Source organism: Pelophylax lessonae, assembly GCF_965119305.1.
Source record: "Pelophylax lessonae genome assembly, chromosome: 6".
In the NCBI taxonomy this organism is placed as follows: Eukaryota; Metazoa; Chordata; class Amphibia; order Anura; family Ranidae; genus Pelophylax; species Pelophylax lessonae.
This window is the reverse complement of record NC_138773.1, coordinates 252530757-252548065: the sequence shown is the minus strand read 5'-3', so window position 1 is coordinate 252548065 and position 17309 is coordinate 252530757. Positions and strand designations below refer to the sequence as shown.

The following is a 17309-nucleotide window of genomic DNA, read 5'->3' as shown; positions in this document are numbered from 1 at the left end:
ACTGTATTGCAACTCATATTATAACATTTGTATCATGTTTCTTTTTCAGGATTTTTGGTTGATATTCTGTCTCTATCATTTAAAATAGAGCTATGATAAAAATGATAGACCCTTCATTTCTTTGTAAGAGGGCAAACTTCCAAAATCTGCAAGGTATCAAATAATTATTTCCTCCGCTATAAGTCTGTGCAGAAACAGTTAGCGATAACATTGTCTCTAGGCTTTAGCAATTGTTATTAAAAAAAAAAAAAAACATCCCAGGTTATACATTTTTACCCAAGTGTGTGTCCGCACAGTTTATAGGCGGATTACAGACATAGTCATATGATTACCAGAAAAAAACATGGACTAATAGTAGAAGCGTCAGATCAAAGGCTAGAAGAGTCCAAATAATACTAAAATGACAGCCATCGCTTTTCTGGAGTCAGAAAAAAAACCCGCCTTTCATCAGGGTTACAACAACACACAATATAATGTAAATGTAACTGCTATAATCATAAGTCAAACAATCATAGAAAATCATGGATAACATACATTTGCATCATACATCATATTATCAGACCCATGATTTTCTATGATTGTTAGACTTATTAGATCAGTTGTACATTTACAATATAAGGTGTTTTACTGTACCCCCCGATGCAGGGTGTTTTTTTTGACCCCCAAAATGTGTTGGCTGTTTTTTTAATATAAACTAATAATTAATTTGAACTTGTATCCTTTGGTCTAGAGGAGCATGTTTTTTTTTCCCCCAATAACCTGCTGGGGTACCCACTGGACGATAGCCTTGTCTGTTGCCTTTTGTCCTCTCACTGCTTTATATGAACTCACATCAAAGCCGGCTCCTCTTGGATGCTTTTTTTCTTCATTGGAGTATACAGTCTTATGATGACCATTTTTGGCCAGACTGATGAGTGACGTCTTCATGTCTCAGTGATGGGCCAACAGCACTTATTGTTAACAGGAGCCATCCCAATGCCAATCAAAATTATTTAATAGGATGTGTTATTGGCCAATGGGTCCTTTTTCAGATCTGCACTTTCAAGCAAGATTCTTGAATGACTATTTTTAAACAAGGTAGTAACCGGAGTCGTAACCACATGGACACATAATGCCCATTTTTCCTGTTCATGTAGTCCTAATGAGCCTTCCTGGCACTGTTTTCAGTCTCTTGGCAGCTGCAGCAAGAAGTAATCTTGGTGTTCCTGCCTTTGTCATTTGCAGTCTAGTTGACCGTGTTCCTGGTTAGTTTGCAATGGCTCACCAGCATTTTACAAATCTCTCTCCATGGCCCTTCTTTTTCAGTATATATGAAGTTACCGGCAATTCAATCAGGCTCTTGGCTTATGCACTGCCTATTAACATATTGTACTGTTAAAATCGGTGAAACCTGCAGCACATAAGTGCCTTGCTATGAGCATTGTTGGCTTGGCTGCAATTCCTCCTACTTTATTCAAATGACTTGTAATGTGTAATGGTGGGCATATTTATAAAGCAGTGAATGTGACATTTACCAAGAATTTAGTGCAGGCGCATCTTCCCAGGGAATATTTTATTTACAGGGGTATTTTATATACATTGATTGATTCAACTGAAGTTAATGTTTGGCGAATGTCACATTCTTTTTTTTTTCTTTGGATCTAGCATTACTATGAGATGGAATTGTGAAGTTCCTAGTCCAAGGTAAGCATGTTGTTTTTATTGTTTTTTTTTTTTTTTTGGATTTAGTTGGTTATTTTTATGAGCGTGGTCAGTTTTAATCAGCTATTCATTCTCTTCCATTTTCTGGACTCATACCAGTCATATTCTCTATTTCCATCACACTAGGATTTTTTTGCAATTCTGGTTACCGTATATACTCGAGTATAAGCCGAGTTTTTCAGCATGTTTTTTTTTATGCTGAAAAAGCCCCCCTTGGCTTATACTCGAGTCACTGGTCACTTACTTTTTAAAAAATGGCGCCACCTGGCGCCAACATATAACCGCGCATACGCCATGTGCCCGGGAATAGCCGAACGTGTACGGGCTTTCCCGAGCATCGGCGGCTCATGCGCGGTGACGTGTTGGCGCCATTTTTAAATCAAAGGCGCATCACCGAGAGGTAAGTGAGACTCCTCCGCAGCCCCTGCATTTCCTCATGCAGTGCTGCGGGCATGGTACAGGACATTCTCCTGTACCATGCCCGCAGTACTGAAACTCCTGTGCCATGCCTGTACCTACTGTGCCATGCCTGTACCTACTGTGTCATGCCTATACCATCACCTGTGCCATGCCTATACCATCACCTGTGCCATGGTTATACTATCTCCTGTACCATGACCTGTGCCATGCCTATACCATGACCTGTGCCATGCCTATACCATCATCTGTGCCATGCCTATACCATCACCTGTGCCATGCCTGTACCATCTCCTGTACAATTACTTGTGCCATGCCTGTGCCATCTCCTGTACCATCTCCTGTACCATGCCCACAGCCCTGCATCTCCTGTACCATGCCTGCATCTCCTGTTTTGTGTCTTGTGGTGATCCAGTTGGGTCCAGTAGCTGCTGCATTTCCCACCCTAGGCTTATACTCGAATCAATACGTTTTCCCACTTTTATGTGGTAAAATTAGGTGCCTTGGCTTATATTCGGGTCGGCTTATACTCGAGTATATACGGTACATTTTTTATTTCAAATGAAAAACAGGAATCCCCCTATAGTCTTCAACATATATACTTATTGTGACCAATCAGAATTCACGTCACTGAAGTCAAATTGGTACAGGTATTGTCTGGTTATCTTGAAATCATTCTAGCAAGCTAGCTAGTGATGTTGGTACTCCTGTGGTTTGCTGATACAATCTTTCCTACTACACTCAAGGGGAGTTTATGCATCCATAAACACATGTCAAAATTGTTTAACCTAATGGGAGTCTTTCCATTTTCACTGTACCAACAGAAAAGCCACAAAGTCAAACAATAATATTTTATTTCCATAAAATACATCAAAATGAGTAAATGAGAAACCGAAATCATATTACATTATATAATGTCACGGTAACACCTCCCATATGTCCTGTACATTTTCCTCCACCCCTTGCAGAAAGACCTCCTATGTGCCGTGATGTCTCTGTACAGATGTACAATATGTACAGTAACAGTAAGTGCAAAGCTGTGTAAAGCAGTCTATTAAAAAGAAAGAAAAAACACACACATGCTCTCTTTAGAAAACAAGGATACATTCTATGTGCTGAATTAAGCAAATAAACCTCTTCTGTGCAAACAGGTGATTTGTCATTTAACAAATAATGATATTAAAATGGGACGAGCAGCAGATAAACCTACATGCAATTGACCAGAGAGATACTTTACTTTGCTGCGTCTTTAAATACTATATGTACCGAGGCCGCTGGGTCTGCATTATACTGAAGTTGCAGTTTTGACCTGAGACACCGCCTCGGGAGACTTAAACTTTGGCAAATAGAGACCAAACTTGTTTTCTATCCCTGCGAATGTAGCAGTGGCCAGTCTGTATCCTCCTATATGGTCTGGATGTGCCGGAGGAAGGTTGGAGATTCTGGTCTTTGGTGAAGGCTCTGACCCCAAAGGCTTGCTGCAAGGTGAAAAATACAAGTCTTCATCAATGAACAGGCTTACATTGTGCCATCTGATTACAACCTGAGGCTCAAAACATAAACCAATCAGCTACGTGTTACAAAGCTGTTTATTTTTTTGAACAGGCTAAGCTCACAGAGTCCTTTATGTGACTTTCACAGCAGCTCCTGCATGGAAGATTTAGAACAGAGGAGAGCTGATTGGTTCAGGCAGTTTTTAAGGATGTTGTGAACAGAAGGCTAGAATATCAAGCAGTTGGGTAAAATACGCTATTTATCCATTTACATTTACACACTGCAATATGTCTGTGTGGAGCTGCTGAATAAATAAGAGAAAAGAGGGATTTGCTGGTAAAAAGTTAACAATAAATCAGCTTGAGTCTCAACTATATAGTAACAAAAAGACATACCCTACAAAGCCCTGCCTCCTTGTCAACAGCAGCAGGGCCCACAGAGTATATCTAAAAGACAGAACTGTGCTTTTTTTTTTGGATACAGTGAGAAATGGTTAAAATCCCTCTCAGTTTTTTTTTTTTTTTGCCATCTGTGTCCCACTGGGGAGATTTCCGTTCACTTCCTCTCCTGTTGACAGAACAATGAAAGGGAAAATCTCTGCAAATTGAGGGAAATGCCATGTTAGACTGATGTTACCTGCATAGATAGATATTGCCATTGGAAACTTTCTCCTCCCTTTATGGCAACACAGATAGAAAGAAATCCCTGAGAGTAGATCTAACCCTTCACCATTACATCCAAAACTAAACACAATTTTTTATTAAACTTTAAAGAGACACTATCACCTTGCCTATGCTGGGCAAATCCACAGTGTCTCTGCAAAGGGAATCTTTTGACCCCCATATACTCATTCTATCTGCACTCCCTTGCATCTCCTTACTCCTCTGCAGCCAGCACGGAGAGTGGCTGGGTTGGCAACATGGGGGAATGGTAATGTCAGTCCCCCAGTCATGTGACATGCTCTTGTCTAGTGACTGGCTGCTATAGGCTTGGGCACCACCCACAGGGGAGCAAGTCACATGCCCCTCCATACCCGAAAGTGGCTGCGGAGGAACAATGAACTTAACAGAACTGAGTTCATGCGGGCCCTGGGGCAAAATAACAGTGTCTATTTAAAGTAGTGAAAAGTGGAAAACTAGCACTGGACCAGTAGGGTTATCTCAATGGTATTGCTATCTGATGGTATTGATGTTGAAGTGAATGATCTGGTTCCCAGGCAGGCAGCTTTTAGACCCCAGAAGATCTTCAAGATCTCCTTTGCTTGTAGTGTAATGTAACAGATCTCCTTTGCTTGTAGTGTAATGTAACAGATCTCCTTTGCTTGTAGTGTAATGTAACAGATCTCCTTTGCTTGTAGTGTAATGTAACAGATCTCCTTTGCTTGTAGTGTAATGTAACAGATCTCCTTTGCTTGTAGTGTAATGTAACAGATCTCCTTTGCTTGTAGTGTAATGTAACAGATCTCCTTTGCTTGTAGTGTAATGTAACAGATCTCCTTTGCTTGTAGTGTAATGTAACAGATCTCCTTTGCTTGTAGTGTAATGTAACAGAAAATAAAACTAAAGCAACACACCACTAAGAGGTCCAGATAAAACTTTTTTCCAACATAAGTCAGGTGGATAATCCAAAAAACTAGCCAATGTGCTTCTGAGCTCCAAGGGGGCTCCCTTTATCAGGGCTTGATTGAAAACAAAGTGAACAGTCTAGAAGTAAACTTGACCTTTATTGTTTTTTTTTTCCAGTACGACTGCAGGCCATGTCAGCAGCTGGTATGGTAACTTTAAAGTAGTACACTGCCAAGATCGCCAGAGTTACTGGTAAGTATGTGGGGCAAATGGTCAGCACAGTGTGATTAAAGTTGATATTACTACAAGGAGAGGTCACAATACAAAGGTATGTTTTCCTGGAAATCCTTTTAACCACTTGCCGACCGCAGCACGACTATATACGGCGGCAGTCAGCCCCTCCTGGGCAAAGCGATGTACCGGTACGTCGCTCGCCCCCGAGCCTCTTGGGGGCGAGCCCCCACCCCCGCTCGTTCCCTGCCATCCCTGCGTGAGTGACCAGCGGCTCCGATGTCCGCCGGCCACTCGCAATCCCCCGCTGGAGAGGGAGAAAGGCAGGCAGCTGATGTAAACACAGCCGTCTGTCATTCTCCCTGGTGTAACAGCAGAGATAATACAATCCTGCTATGTACATCACAAGCCACACCCCTTGACAGTAAGAATCACGCCCCTAGGGACACACTTAACCCCTTGATCACTAATAAAGTTAACCCCTTCCCTGCCAGTGTCATTTTTACAGTAACAGTGCATATTTATAGCACTGATTACTGTAGTAATATCACTGGTACCCCCAAAAGTGTAAAAAATGTCAGTCAAGGGTCCGATCTGTCCGCCGCAATGTCGCAGTCCCGCAAAAGAAAAAAAAAATTGCAGATCGCCGCCATTACTAGTTAAAAAAATAAATAAATAAATAAAAATGACATAAATCTTTCCAGCAGTTAGTAAACGCAATAACTTTTGCGCAAACCAATCCAAAAACGCTTACTGCGATTTTATTTACCAAAAATATGTAGCAAAAAAACAAATTGGCCTAAAATGTTAAAAAATTTTGATTTTTACATTTTTTTTGGGGAATTTCATATAAAAAAAATGTGAAAAATATTGTTATGTTTTCAAAATTGTCGCACTTTTTTTGTTTATAGCGCAAAAAGTAAAAATCGCACAGGTGATCAAATACCACCAAAAGAAAGCTCTGTTTGTGGGAAAAAGGGACGTCAATTTAATTTGGGTACAGCGTTGCATGTCAGCACAATTGTCCGTTAAAGTCACGCAGTGCCGAATCGCAAAATAGGCCCTGGTCTTTGAGCAGCCAAACCCTCCGGGGCTTAAGTGGTTAAAGGAAGTTCATTTTTAAAAGCAAGTTCATACAAGGTTTATGTCATAGGCAAGCACAGGGGGTGTGCCAAGTGTGCCTGGGCACACCCTAATCACTGTCTGTGGTGCTGATTCGCCAAATTTGCCTGGGCTTCCCCCCGTGTTGCATGCCCCCCCCCCCCCAGCACAGTGTTGCTGGCTTCCCTCTCCCCCCAAGATTCTGCGGGGGATGATTCAGAAAAGAGAGTGGGGGAAGGGGCTGGTAAATATATGTCATTTACAGGCCTCTTCATTTTCTAAATGAACACAGTAAACACAATCACTCACTGCATTTATTCATAATGGAAGCACAGTAAACTGTGTTTACTATGTTTCAGTTTGTGAATGAACAGGAAGCTGCTCAGCACAGAGTACTATCATGTTCATTCACTGTCCGGTGCAGCTGAGGCTGCAGAGAAAGGCATGTGTGCTTAATATTTGGGGCACACATCCTAATGCAATAGGCTGCGCACACCTATGGTTTATGTTTTCTGCAAAATCTAACGAGGTTGGTGACTTAGAGAAAAAGTTGCTTTAAAAATCTTACAAATGTCAACTTTTGGCTGGCTCTCTTGTGCATAAGCGTGTTTAGGAAGAATTGGATGCATTAACCACTTAAGGACCGCCCCACGCAGATATACTGTGGCAGGGTGGCCCTCCTGTGCATTTTCACATATATGTATGTGATAGGCCTTTAAGGCTCCAGGGGGCGTGCTGTGATTAGACACAGCAGGAGCCAGACCGCGGGAGGGGCGGGCACGATCGCTGCCGGCCACCCGCGATCGTCGGCTAGAGAGACAGGAGCTTCGTCTGTAAACAAGGCAGGTGGCTCAGCTGTCACACAGGCAGAGACACAGATTTCTTTCTATCTGTGATCGAGTCTTACCCCCCCCCCCGGCAGTTAAAAAGCATACATTAGGAGCACACTTAACCCCTTGATCACCCCTAGTGTTAACCCCTTCCTTGCCAGTGTCATTATTACAGTAACAGTGCATATTATTTAGCACTGATTACTGTAGTAATGTCACTGGTCCCCCCAAAGTGTCAAAAATGTCAGTTAGGGGTCCAATCTGTCTGCCGCAATGTCCCAGTCCCGCTAAAAATCGCTGAACGCCGCCATTACTAGTAAATAAATAAATAAATAAAAATTACAAATCTTTCCCCTAATTTGTAGACGCGATAACTTTTGCGCAAACCAATCGAAATACGCTTATTGGGATTTTTTTTAACCAAAAATATGTAGCAGAATACAAATTTACCTAAAATGATGAAAAAATTTGTAAACAAAAAGTTCCCGCGAGCAACCTCCCTATATCAGATATTAAATGCTGCAGACACCTCACTTCTCATATAAGTGTAAATGGTACATAAATAATATAATAGTGTTGCGTAATCAATACCTGTAAAATACTCGGTGCTTCAATATAATAATAAAGAATATATTAAGTGTGCAAATGTTGAATAAAAAAAATATACATGTAATAGTGTGCTCAAATGGATCAATAATCAAATAATAATTATATGCAAAAATAAATAACGCAATAATCAATCAATCAAAATCAGTGTATAAAAACCCAAAGAAAAGTGCAAGGTGCAAAAAAAAATATATATAAAAAAGTCTTGCACTTTTTTGGGGTTTTTATACACTGATTTTGATTGATTGATTATTGCGTTATTTATTTTTGCATATAATTATTATTTGATTATTGATCCATTTGAGCACACTATTATATGTATATTTTTTTTATTCAACATTTGCACACTTGATATATATTCTTTATTATTATATTGAAACACTGAGTATTTTACAGGTATTGGTTGCGCAACACTATTATATTATTATTGATAAAAAAATTTGATTTTTAATATTTTTTTATTGGGAATGTTTTATAGCAGAAAGTAAAAAATATAGTTTTTTTCCCAGAATTGTCACTCTTTTTTTGTTTATAGTGCAAAAACTAAAAACCGCAGAGGTGATCAAATACCACCAAAAGAAAGTTCTATTTGTGGGAAAAAAAGGACATGTATTTTATTTGGGTACAGTGTCGTACGCCCATGCAATTGTCATTTAAAGGAACACAGTGCCGAATTGCAAAAAATGGCCTGGTCATTAAGGGGGTAAAAACTTCCGGGGTTGAAGTGATTAAAGGAAAAATCCGATTGACTGCTCTAATCTGTAAGAAAACATTTATTAAAAATGACTGCATTGCCCACTAACCAGTACAGATCCCAATGGGTTACATGGCTTATTGCAGCTCTCCTACTTTGGTTGTAATGAACACTTTACTGTTTGAGCTCTATGTTCATTTGTATGGAGCAGAGACCATACAGAAAAAAATGGGTTTAGTTAAAGAACTGAGTTTCAATTTAAGATGTGTTCAGCTAAATGATATAGTTTTTTCTCCGCTTGTGAATTGATATCATTCTGCAGAAGAATCCAGACTTTCACAGACATGCTTCCCGTGTCAAATGTCTAGAATGAAATCACCAGAGGACCGGAAAGAGAGAATTTGTTCTATAATAAGCTCAGGCGGGCTGCGAGACCAGGCTGACTAGAATTTCACCAGATCCCCATGCTGCTCTGTATAAAAACAACATATACATCCAGAGAATAAAATACTTACACTCCTCCAAAATCAACATTCAGCCATCTCTGCAGCAGCTCATAGGTAACCAGTGTAACACCAAACTGGGGGGAAGATCGGAACACTCGAGCTGTGGGAACATCAAATGCCATTATGAAATATATTTACCATGGATGGCTATAGCTTGGTCTTAAAGAGGTTGTAAACCCCCCAAAATTTTTTTTTTCTTTTTCCACCCTTCAAGAGAAACACATAATGAGCTAGTATGCATCGTATACTAGCTCTTTATGAAATACTTACCTAAGAACGAGCCCCCGCCGTGCCGCCCGCTTACCTGTATGACGGGCGACATGTCCAGTCGCCCGTCTTCCGGGATCGCGGCATCCGGCCATCTGATTGGCCGGAGCTGCGGTGACGTCACTCCCGCGCACGCGCGCGGGAGCCGACGGTCACGGCACGGAGCTCTGAAGGAACAGCGCCAGCGGCCGTTCCTTCAGAGCGCATGGACCAGTGACGTCACTGGCTGCATGTAAGGTAAATGTCTCCTAAACGGTGCATGTTTAGGAGACATTTACAGTACCTATAGGTAAGCCTTATCATAAGCTTACCTATAGGTACAAGTTACAGAGGAGGGTTTACTTCCTCTTTAAAGGATAAGACATACGTGTTTACTTTTACATTTCTAAAAGCAGAAATATGTGGATTAAACTAAAATTATAACATATTTTCAGTGGGTAGATATTGTTAAGATAGCGTCTATGTATGTGAAAGAAAATACGTACAATTCCATTAATGGCCAGCATCAACTCTAATGCCTGCCTGTCATGCGGTTTCTTGATTTCCAAAACTTTCTGAAGTACAGACATTGAACAAGTATGAAGCTCGAGAGTTATAACCTCACTCTGAAATTTACTGAGAAATTACCAATGCTAAAGACAGCCAGATAAGTAGCTTTTTAAAAAGAAGGTCAACTCTACCACATGTAGACAAGAGGTATGGTCATCTACCACTCATCAAATTACATGACCTTTATAAAACTGTCATGTACATCTGCTATGTCTACAAATCAAATGATATGTTTTAGGTTATTTCTATCTTTCAATAAAAAACATAGAGAAGGTCATCCATAGCAGCCCCCATATTTCACTCAACATGTTTCCCTAATGTATACAACCAATTAGAAAATATGTGGCTTTGCGGGCCAGTGGGAGGAGGAGGATCATATATAACACAAAATTGTCTAAAATATAACTTTATTGTACATATTAAAATTGGTACAATACATAGGAATGGTTACCCATGTCTGACATAAGTAAAATCAACAAACATAATATAATCGCAATGTAGAAATACTTCCCATAAGGGAGTGCCGATAACTTAATATCAGGAGATGACATTTAGGTCTCAGATGGAGCGCGGTCTAAGGGTCCCCAGCAAGCCGACCCGTTTCGCACGAGGCTTCCTCAGGGCCAGAGAGACCAGAACAGACCGATATTTCCGATGCGACTCAAATCATGGCAGGCAAGACAGATACAAATATGGTAAAAATTGTCCAGGACCAGTGATGATATAATATTATGTATATGACCAAAATGGCAGGCACTCGGATTTTGGACACGCTGCAGGCTTGCTTCTGCCTGGCATTTCTATGGGTTGGCTGTTGGTACTAGCTAACCAGCCTGAACATATTGCAAGTACTACCTGCCTCATGTTTTGATTAGACTAACTGCAGCTGTAGTCTACAGATATATATCGGACTCAGGATATATTGATACACCTCCTTCATTAAGATGTCCCCATACATTTTGACCACATGTTGCCACTATAATATATAAAGTAGCCATTCAAGCCTTTCTTTCAAGATAGCGGGAGTCTTAATATGGATGTGAATATGCATATATGCATGTCTCCCTACTGAAACCCACAGAAATATTGTTGCCATTTTGGTCATATACATAATATTATATCATCACTGGTCCTGGACAATTTTCACCATATTTGTATCTGCCTTGCCTGCCATGATTTGAGTCACATCGGAAATATCGGTCTGTTCTGGTCTCTCTGTTCGGGTCGGCTTGCTGGGGACCCATAGACCGCGCTCCATCTGAGACCGAAACGTCATCTCCTGATATTAAGTTATCAGGCACTCCCTTATGGGAAGTACTTTTACATTGCGATTCTATTATGTTTGTTGATTTTACTTATGTCAGACATGGGTAACCATTCCTATGTATTGTACCAATTTTAATATGTACAATAAAGTGTTATATATGATCCTCCTCCTCCCACCCTGCCCGCAAAGCCCCATCTTTTCTAAATGATTGTATACAATAGTCAGGGGTATGGGCCTTCTAACACGGTAATTTGTTGTTTATGTTTCCCTAATGTTTGTTGTGGTTTTTGTATTTTTTAGTACATGCAGATCTGTAGAATCTTCCCCTATTTCCTCCTTTGTAAAACAGTGCAAAGGCATTCCTGGGAGAAAGATTCAGCGCATAATGGGCCCTTAGGTAGTTTAATTGAGCAACCACAGTGGGCACCTCTGTCAAAGGATAGGCACAAGCTGTCTGCTTAAGTAAAACAATCACTTTATTTCAGCAAATAAAACAGGTTTTTTGGCTCTAGATTTTCACTTCCTCTGGTCAAGGTGATAAAATTGATGTCTAGTGTCGGCTGGCAGTGAGATCCACTTGGGAAATATCCTTTATTGGCTATTAGGTGGAATGTAGAGTTTGTGGCAGTGATGTCATCTAGGTGGATCACATGTGCAATTTAGAGCCACAAAGCGTGTTTTATTTGGTGAAATAAAGTTAATTGAAGGTTTTACTGAAGCAGATGACTCGTGCCTATCCTTTGAACAACCTCATTGGGTGCCTCTGCTAATCAAACTACCTAAGGGCCCTTTTTGAGTTGACCACCCATACACTAGAAAGGCCGCGTGTTCCCCCTTAGCTGGGTGACCACAGCCTCAACGGTTGGAAGTTTGACCTTTTTTCTCTTTTACTGTGGAAGCACTGCATTGATTTTAAATTAATCTACTACACAATAAGGGCTCTCCCAACTCCCTCTCTTCTTTTCTATGGAAAATCTGAGCTTTACCCAAAACCCCTGGCCAGCTCCTCAGGATCCTTTGTTCCATGGTCTACCACCGCACCTCAAACCTTATTTGGCATTCCTGCATATCTACTGAGGAGAGTATAAGATATGTCACATACAGATTATAATAGAATTAAACCTACACAAATGGAAGGAACGCTAGATCAAAGCATAAAATAGTCCTATTTAATTTATTAGTTTGATTATTGATTTATTAGAAGCGGATTGCTGGATCAGAAGAGTTACTGGCTAGTAGTACCTGCGTAAGCTCACGCAGTGTGATTGCAAGTACAGACACGGCTGGCCAGTAACTCTCCTTATCCAGCAATTAGCTTCCCTGCACAGATTCACACAGGAAAGCTCTATTTTGTGTTCATTCAAGGTTCTTATTTTAACTGAAGCCCTGATGAACAGAGAGTTTTTCTGACCCCGAAACGTGTTACTAACTAATAAACAAATGTGGACTCTTTTATCCTTTGGTCTGGCACGCCTTTTATTTTTGCATGTTTCTTTTTTTTTTTTTCTAGTAACCTGCTGTAGTACCCACTGGAGCGTAGCCCTGTCTGTGGTCAGCAGCTTAACTTAAACTAGTGAGCTCTTCCAATGTTTTTGCCCTCTCACTACTTTGTATGAACCCACATCAAAGTCCCAGAACCTCTTGGATCCTTTTTTCTACATACAAATTTTATTTCTTTGAACCAGTCTGAGCAGACAGACTTGCACAGAAAAAGGGAAATAGCTGCACCATCCCTGCATAGCATTACCAGGAGGAAGTGGAGCCTTCATATGTAATAAACATATATGGCTTGTACAAATAGATCAAATGTATTATTTTAACATTAACATGCATTATAAAGATCATCTACATTAACCACTTCCGGACCGCCCACCGCATATATACTGCGGCAGGGTGGCCCGGCTACACAAAATCACGTATAGGTAATGTGATTTTGTGCAGGGGTTTTGGGGGGTGCACGCATGCCGCCGCAGCACCGCTCCCGCTGTAATTAGACAGAGCGGGAGCAAATCAGCAGGTCTGCCGGCCACCCGCAATCGTGCAGGAGAATGACAGAACGGCCATCTGCCTATGTAAACAATGCAGGCAGCTGTTCTGTCACAGAGGAAGAGTGAGATCTTGTGCTTTAGCTAAGCTGAAACACAGATCTCTCTTTTCCTCTAGCTAATCCATCCCCCACAGGGTTAGAAAGCATTCCCTAGGAGCGACTTAACCCCTTGAGCACCCCTAGTGTTAACTCCTCCCCTGCCAGTGTCATTTATACAGTAACAGTGCATTTTTTTTTTAACATTGATCACTGTATTGGTGTCACTGGTCCCCAAAAAGTGTCAGTGCCAGATTTATCTGCTGCAATGTCGCAGTCCCACTAAAAATCGCTGATTGCTGCCATTACTAGTAAAAACAACAACAAAAAAAAAAATTAATGCCATAAATCTATCCCATAGTTTGTAGATGCGATAACTTTTGAGCAAACCAAGCAGACAATTATTAGGATTTTCTTTACCAAAAATATGTAGCAGAATACATATTGGCTCAAACTGATGAAAAAATTAGATTTTTCAATTTTTTTTTTTGGGAATGTTTTATAGCAGAAAGTAAAAAAGATGGAAACTGTCTGTCGTTTTTTGTTTATAGCACAAAAAATAAAAACCGCAGAGGTGATCAAATACCACCAAAAGAAAGCTTTATTTGTGGGGAAAAAAATACATCAATTTTATTTGGGTACAGCGTCGCATGATTGTGCAGCTGTCAGTTAAAGCAACGCAGTGCCGTATCGCAAACAATGGCCTGACCATTAAGGGGATAAAACCTTCCGGAGGTGAAATGGTTAACCACTTGCCCACCGCTCACATTGAGCGTACTGCGGCAAAGTGACTCGTTCCTGTCCAGCGACGTAGACCTACGTCGCTGGACTCCTCCCCCTGTAGGCGGCGCTCGCGCGCCGCCGGAGGCGCGCTCCCGCTGTTTTCATTCACAGCGGGAGTCGGGCCAGGGGAGGAGCAGCGGCGATCGCCGCTGCTCTGCCCCGATCGTCAGGGAATCGAGTGAGGAGATCCGCTCGCCTGTGTAAACAGAGCGGGCGGATCTCCATAGTGACAGGGACTGACAGATCGGAGTGTTCAGCATAGCTGGACATCCGATCTGTCCCTGTCTCACACAGTCACCTCCCCCCCCCCACACGTCAGTAAGCACCAGGCATACATTAACCCCTCCCTCGCCAATAAAATTAACCCCTTCACTGCCAGTGTCATTTTTACAGTAACAGTGCATATGTATAGCACTGATTACTGCAGTAATGTCACTGGTACCCCCAAAAGTGTCAAAAATGTCAGTCAAGGGTCCGATCTGTTCGCCGCAATGTCGCAGTCCCGCAAAAAAAATCGCAGATCGCCGCCATTACGCGTTAAAAAAAAAAAACACCAAAAATGACAGAAATCTTTCCCTTTGTTAGTAAACGCAATAACTTTTGCGCTTATTGTGATTTTTTTACCAAACATATGTAGCAGAAAACAAATTGGCCAAAAATTTAAAATAAATTAGATTTTTACATTTTTTTTGGGGGGAATTTCATATAAAAAATTTTTAAAAATATTGTTATTTTTTCAAAATAAACGCTCTTTTTTTGTTTATAGCGCAAAAAGTAAAAATCACACTGGTGATGTTTGTGGGAAAAAAAAGGACGTAAATTTCGTTTGGGTACGGCGTCGCACGACCGCGCAATTGTCAGTTAAAGTCGCACAGCGCGGAATCGCAAAAAGTGGCCTGGACGGAAGACAGCAAAATCCTCCGGTGGTAAAGTGGTTAAGTTGGCTGAATACTTGTTTAGTAAAGCTAAAGCATTTAAAGAGGTTCTCTCTCTTTAAGCCAGTCATACAAAAAGGAATTAATATCTTATGATGCTCTATCTCTAAAATAAAAGATGGTAAATTTTATAAGCATTCTATAATTCTGAAAAAAGTAGTCTTTCAAATGCGTGTGCACTCTACAATTCACTTTTAGAATTCCATTAGCTTATGCATGTAAATAATTAGAATCTTTACAAATTGTTTGCTTGTAAAAAAAGTTATCTTCTAGCGCATCAAATAAAACTCCCATTATTTCCAATTTAAGGGTATCCAAATCTCACCTGGTAATCCTAATAACACACTTCCTACCCTAGGATGGCTATAGTCCCTTTAATGTATCTATGAAAGGAGCCAAGGATGCTACCCGGGATGGACTACAACAGGTCTTTCTCATTTCCATTATGGGCGGGGGAAGGGGGGTGCCCTTAGTAGTATAGACATAAAAGATAACATTGTTTTTGCTTCTAGTTCATCTCACAGGAAGTGGTCAGAACATTGCATTTCTGCCAAGAACGATAGGTATTTTATTTCTAAAAATGTTCTTGGCCTGAAAAATCAAACAAATGGAGCTTATAATTCTAAGAACTGATAAGCAGCAATATATTCAGTTTCTGTTCTTCAGTTTACTTTTTTGTGAAATAAGTAAGTACACCTCATGGGAATTGCATAGATATGTTGAAAAAGTCAACAAACATTGGATCTTGATTCAAATAGTGCTCACAGATAAAGGTAATATACTTGAACATCTGAACGTCTGGAGGAAAAGCAACTTAATCTCCAAATATGGAAAGGTTTCTTCACAGTAAGAGCTGTAAAAATGTGGAATAGACTCTACAGAGATGGTTCTGCCTAGCTCAGTAGATTGCTTTTAAAAAGGCCTGGATTCCATCCTAAATGTACATAATATAACTGGATACTAACATTTCTAGGTAAAGTTGATCCAGGGAATATCCAATTGCCTCTTGGGGGATCAGGAAAGAATTTTTTGCTGGAGCAAATTAGATCCTGCTTTGCTGGGGTTTTTTGCCTTCCTCTTGATCAACTGTGGGTAAAGGATTGTATATACGGGATTGTATGATTTTTTTTCCACCTTTATTGGTTAAACTATATGGACTTTTTTCAACCCAACCCAACTATGTAACAAATGACATATACAAAACACACTGTATATTTTTTTCATGATCCAAATTAACAAAAATTCTGACTTCTCATATGGAAAAGGTACACCTCTACTTTTACCACCACTTAAAATCCAGAAAATGTGAACCTGGTATTCCATATTAGGTGCCAATGTATAGAAGTTTATTAGGTAGTGTGCTGGTGGATCCTGTCTTATTTAAACCTCACACATCTAGGGTCCGATGTTCTTTTAGCAATTTACATGTGTCATGACAACATGGCAACATCAATAGAACTCTCCAATGCCCTCAGAAAGCAGGTTGTGGATGCCCCATAAGTCTGGTAAAAAAAATCACCAAATGTTGTGAAATCAATCATTCCACTGTAAGGAAAATATTCTCCAAGTGGTTTCGACTTCAAGCAACTACTCATTTATCCAGGACTGGTCAGCCCAGCAAATTCAACACAAGAGCTGATGATATGATGCTAAGTTAACTTCCAAGAACACCGAAATTACATTGTTGTAACTCTTGCAACATTTGGTGCATGCATCTACAATAAAAAAAATGCAACTATTTAATCTGCATGGGAGGTGTGTCAAGAAAATGCCTTTGTAATCCATAAAGAACTTTAGAGCAAGATTACAGTTTGCTAAAAAACATATAGGCAAGGACCAGGCCTTCTGGGACAGTTAAAGACTAATCAATCAAAGAGAGTGTTTTTTGGTCACAGTAACAGTAAACATGTTTCCTGGAAAATGTAGGCACTAGATAGGGAGAAGAACCTCATAACAGTTGTGAAGCATGGTGGTTTAGGGTTGCTTTGCTGCTCGGTTCTGGGCTGTTCGCAGTCTTCAGCTATACATTCTGCACAATATCTCAGTGTGCTTGCTAAGAATGTAAAGCCATCTGTCTGAAAGTTGAGATTGATATGGAAATGAGTTGTTTAACACAATAATGATCCAAAGTACACCAGCAAATCCACCAAGGTAAAGCTCAAAAAAGATTCATGCAAGGGCAGCCACAGACATCTGGCTACTGAAGGAGTTTTGCATGCAAAAGTGGTTCAAAATTGTTGATGTCAGAGACTGGTGGACAATTATAGAAAATGCCAACAA

At 40.5% G+C, this 17309-nt stretch overlaps 1 protein-coding gene across 1 annotated transcript in view; it reads right to left on the bottom strand.

The window, feature by feature from the left end:
• Positions 1 to 2955: 2955 nt before the first annotated feature.
• SLC25A12 (solute carrier family 25 member 12) overlaps positions 2956 to 17309 on the bottom strand; it is a 236588-nt gene continuing 222234 nt past the window's right edge. The window contains exons 17-18 of the mRNA XM_082260302.1: positions 9155 to 9245; positions 2956 to 3596 (exon numbers count right to left, since the gene is read on the bottom strand). Of these exons, the coding sequence (XP_082116428.1) occupies positions 3404 to 3596; positions 9155 to 9245 (284 nt within the window). The 3' untranslated portion in view covers positions 2956 to 3403. The remainder of the gene's footprint in view (positions 3597 to 9154; positions 9246 to 17309) is intronic.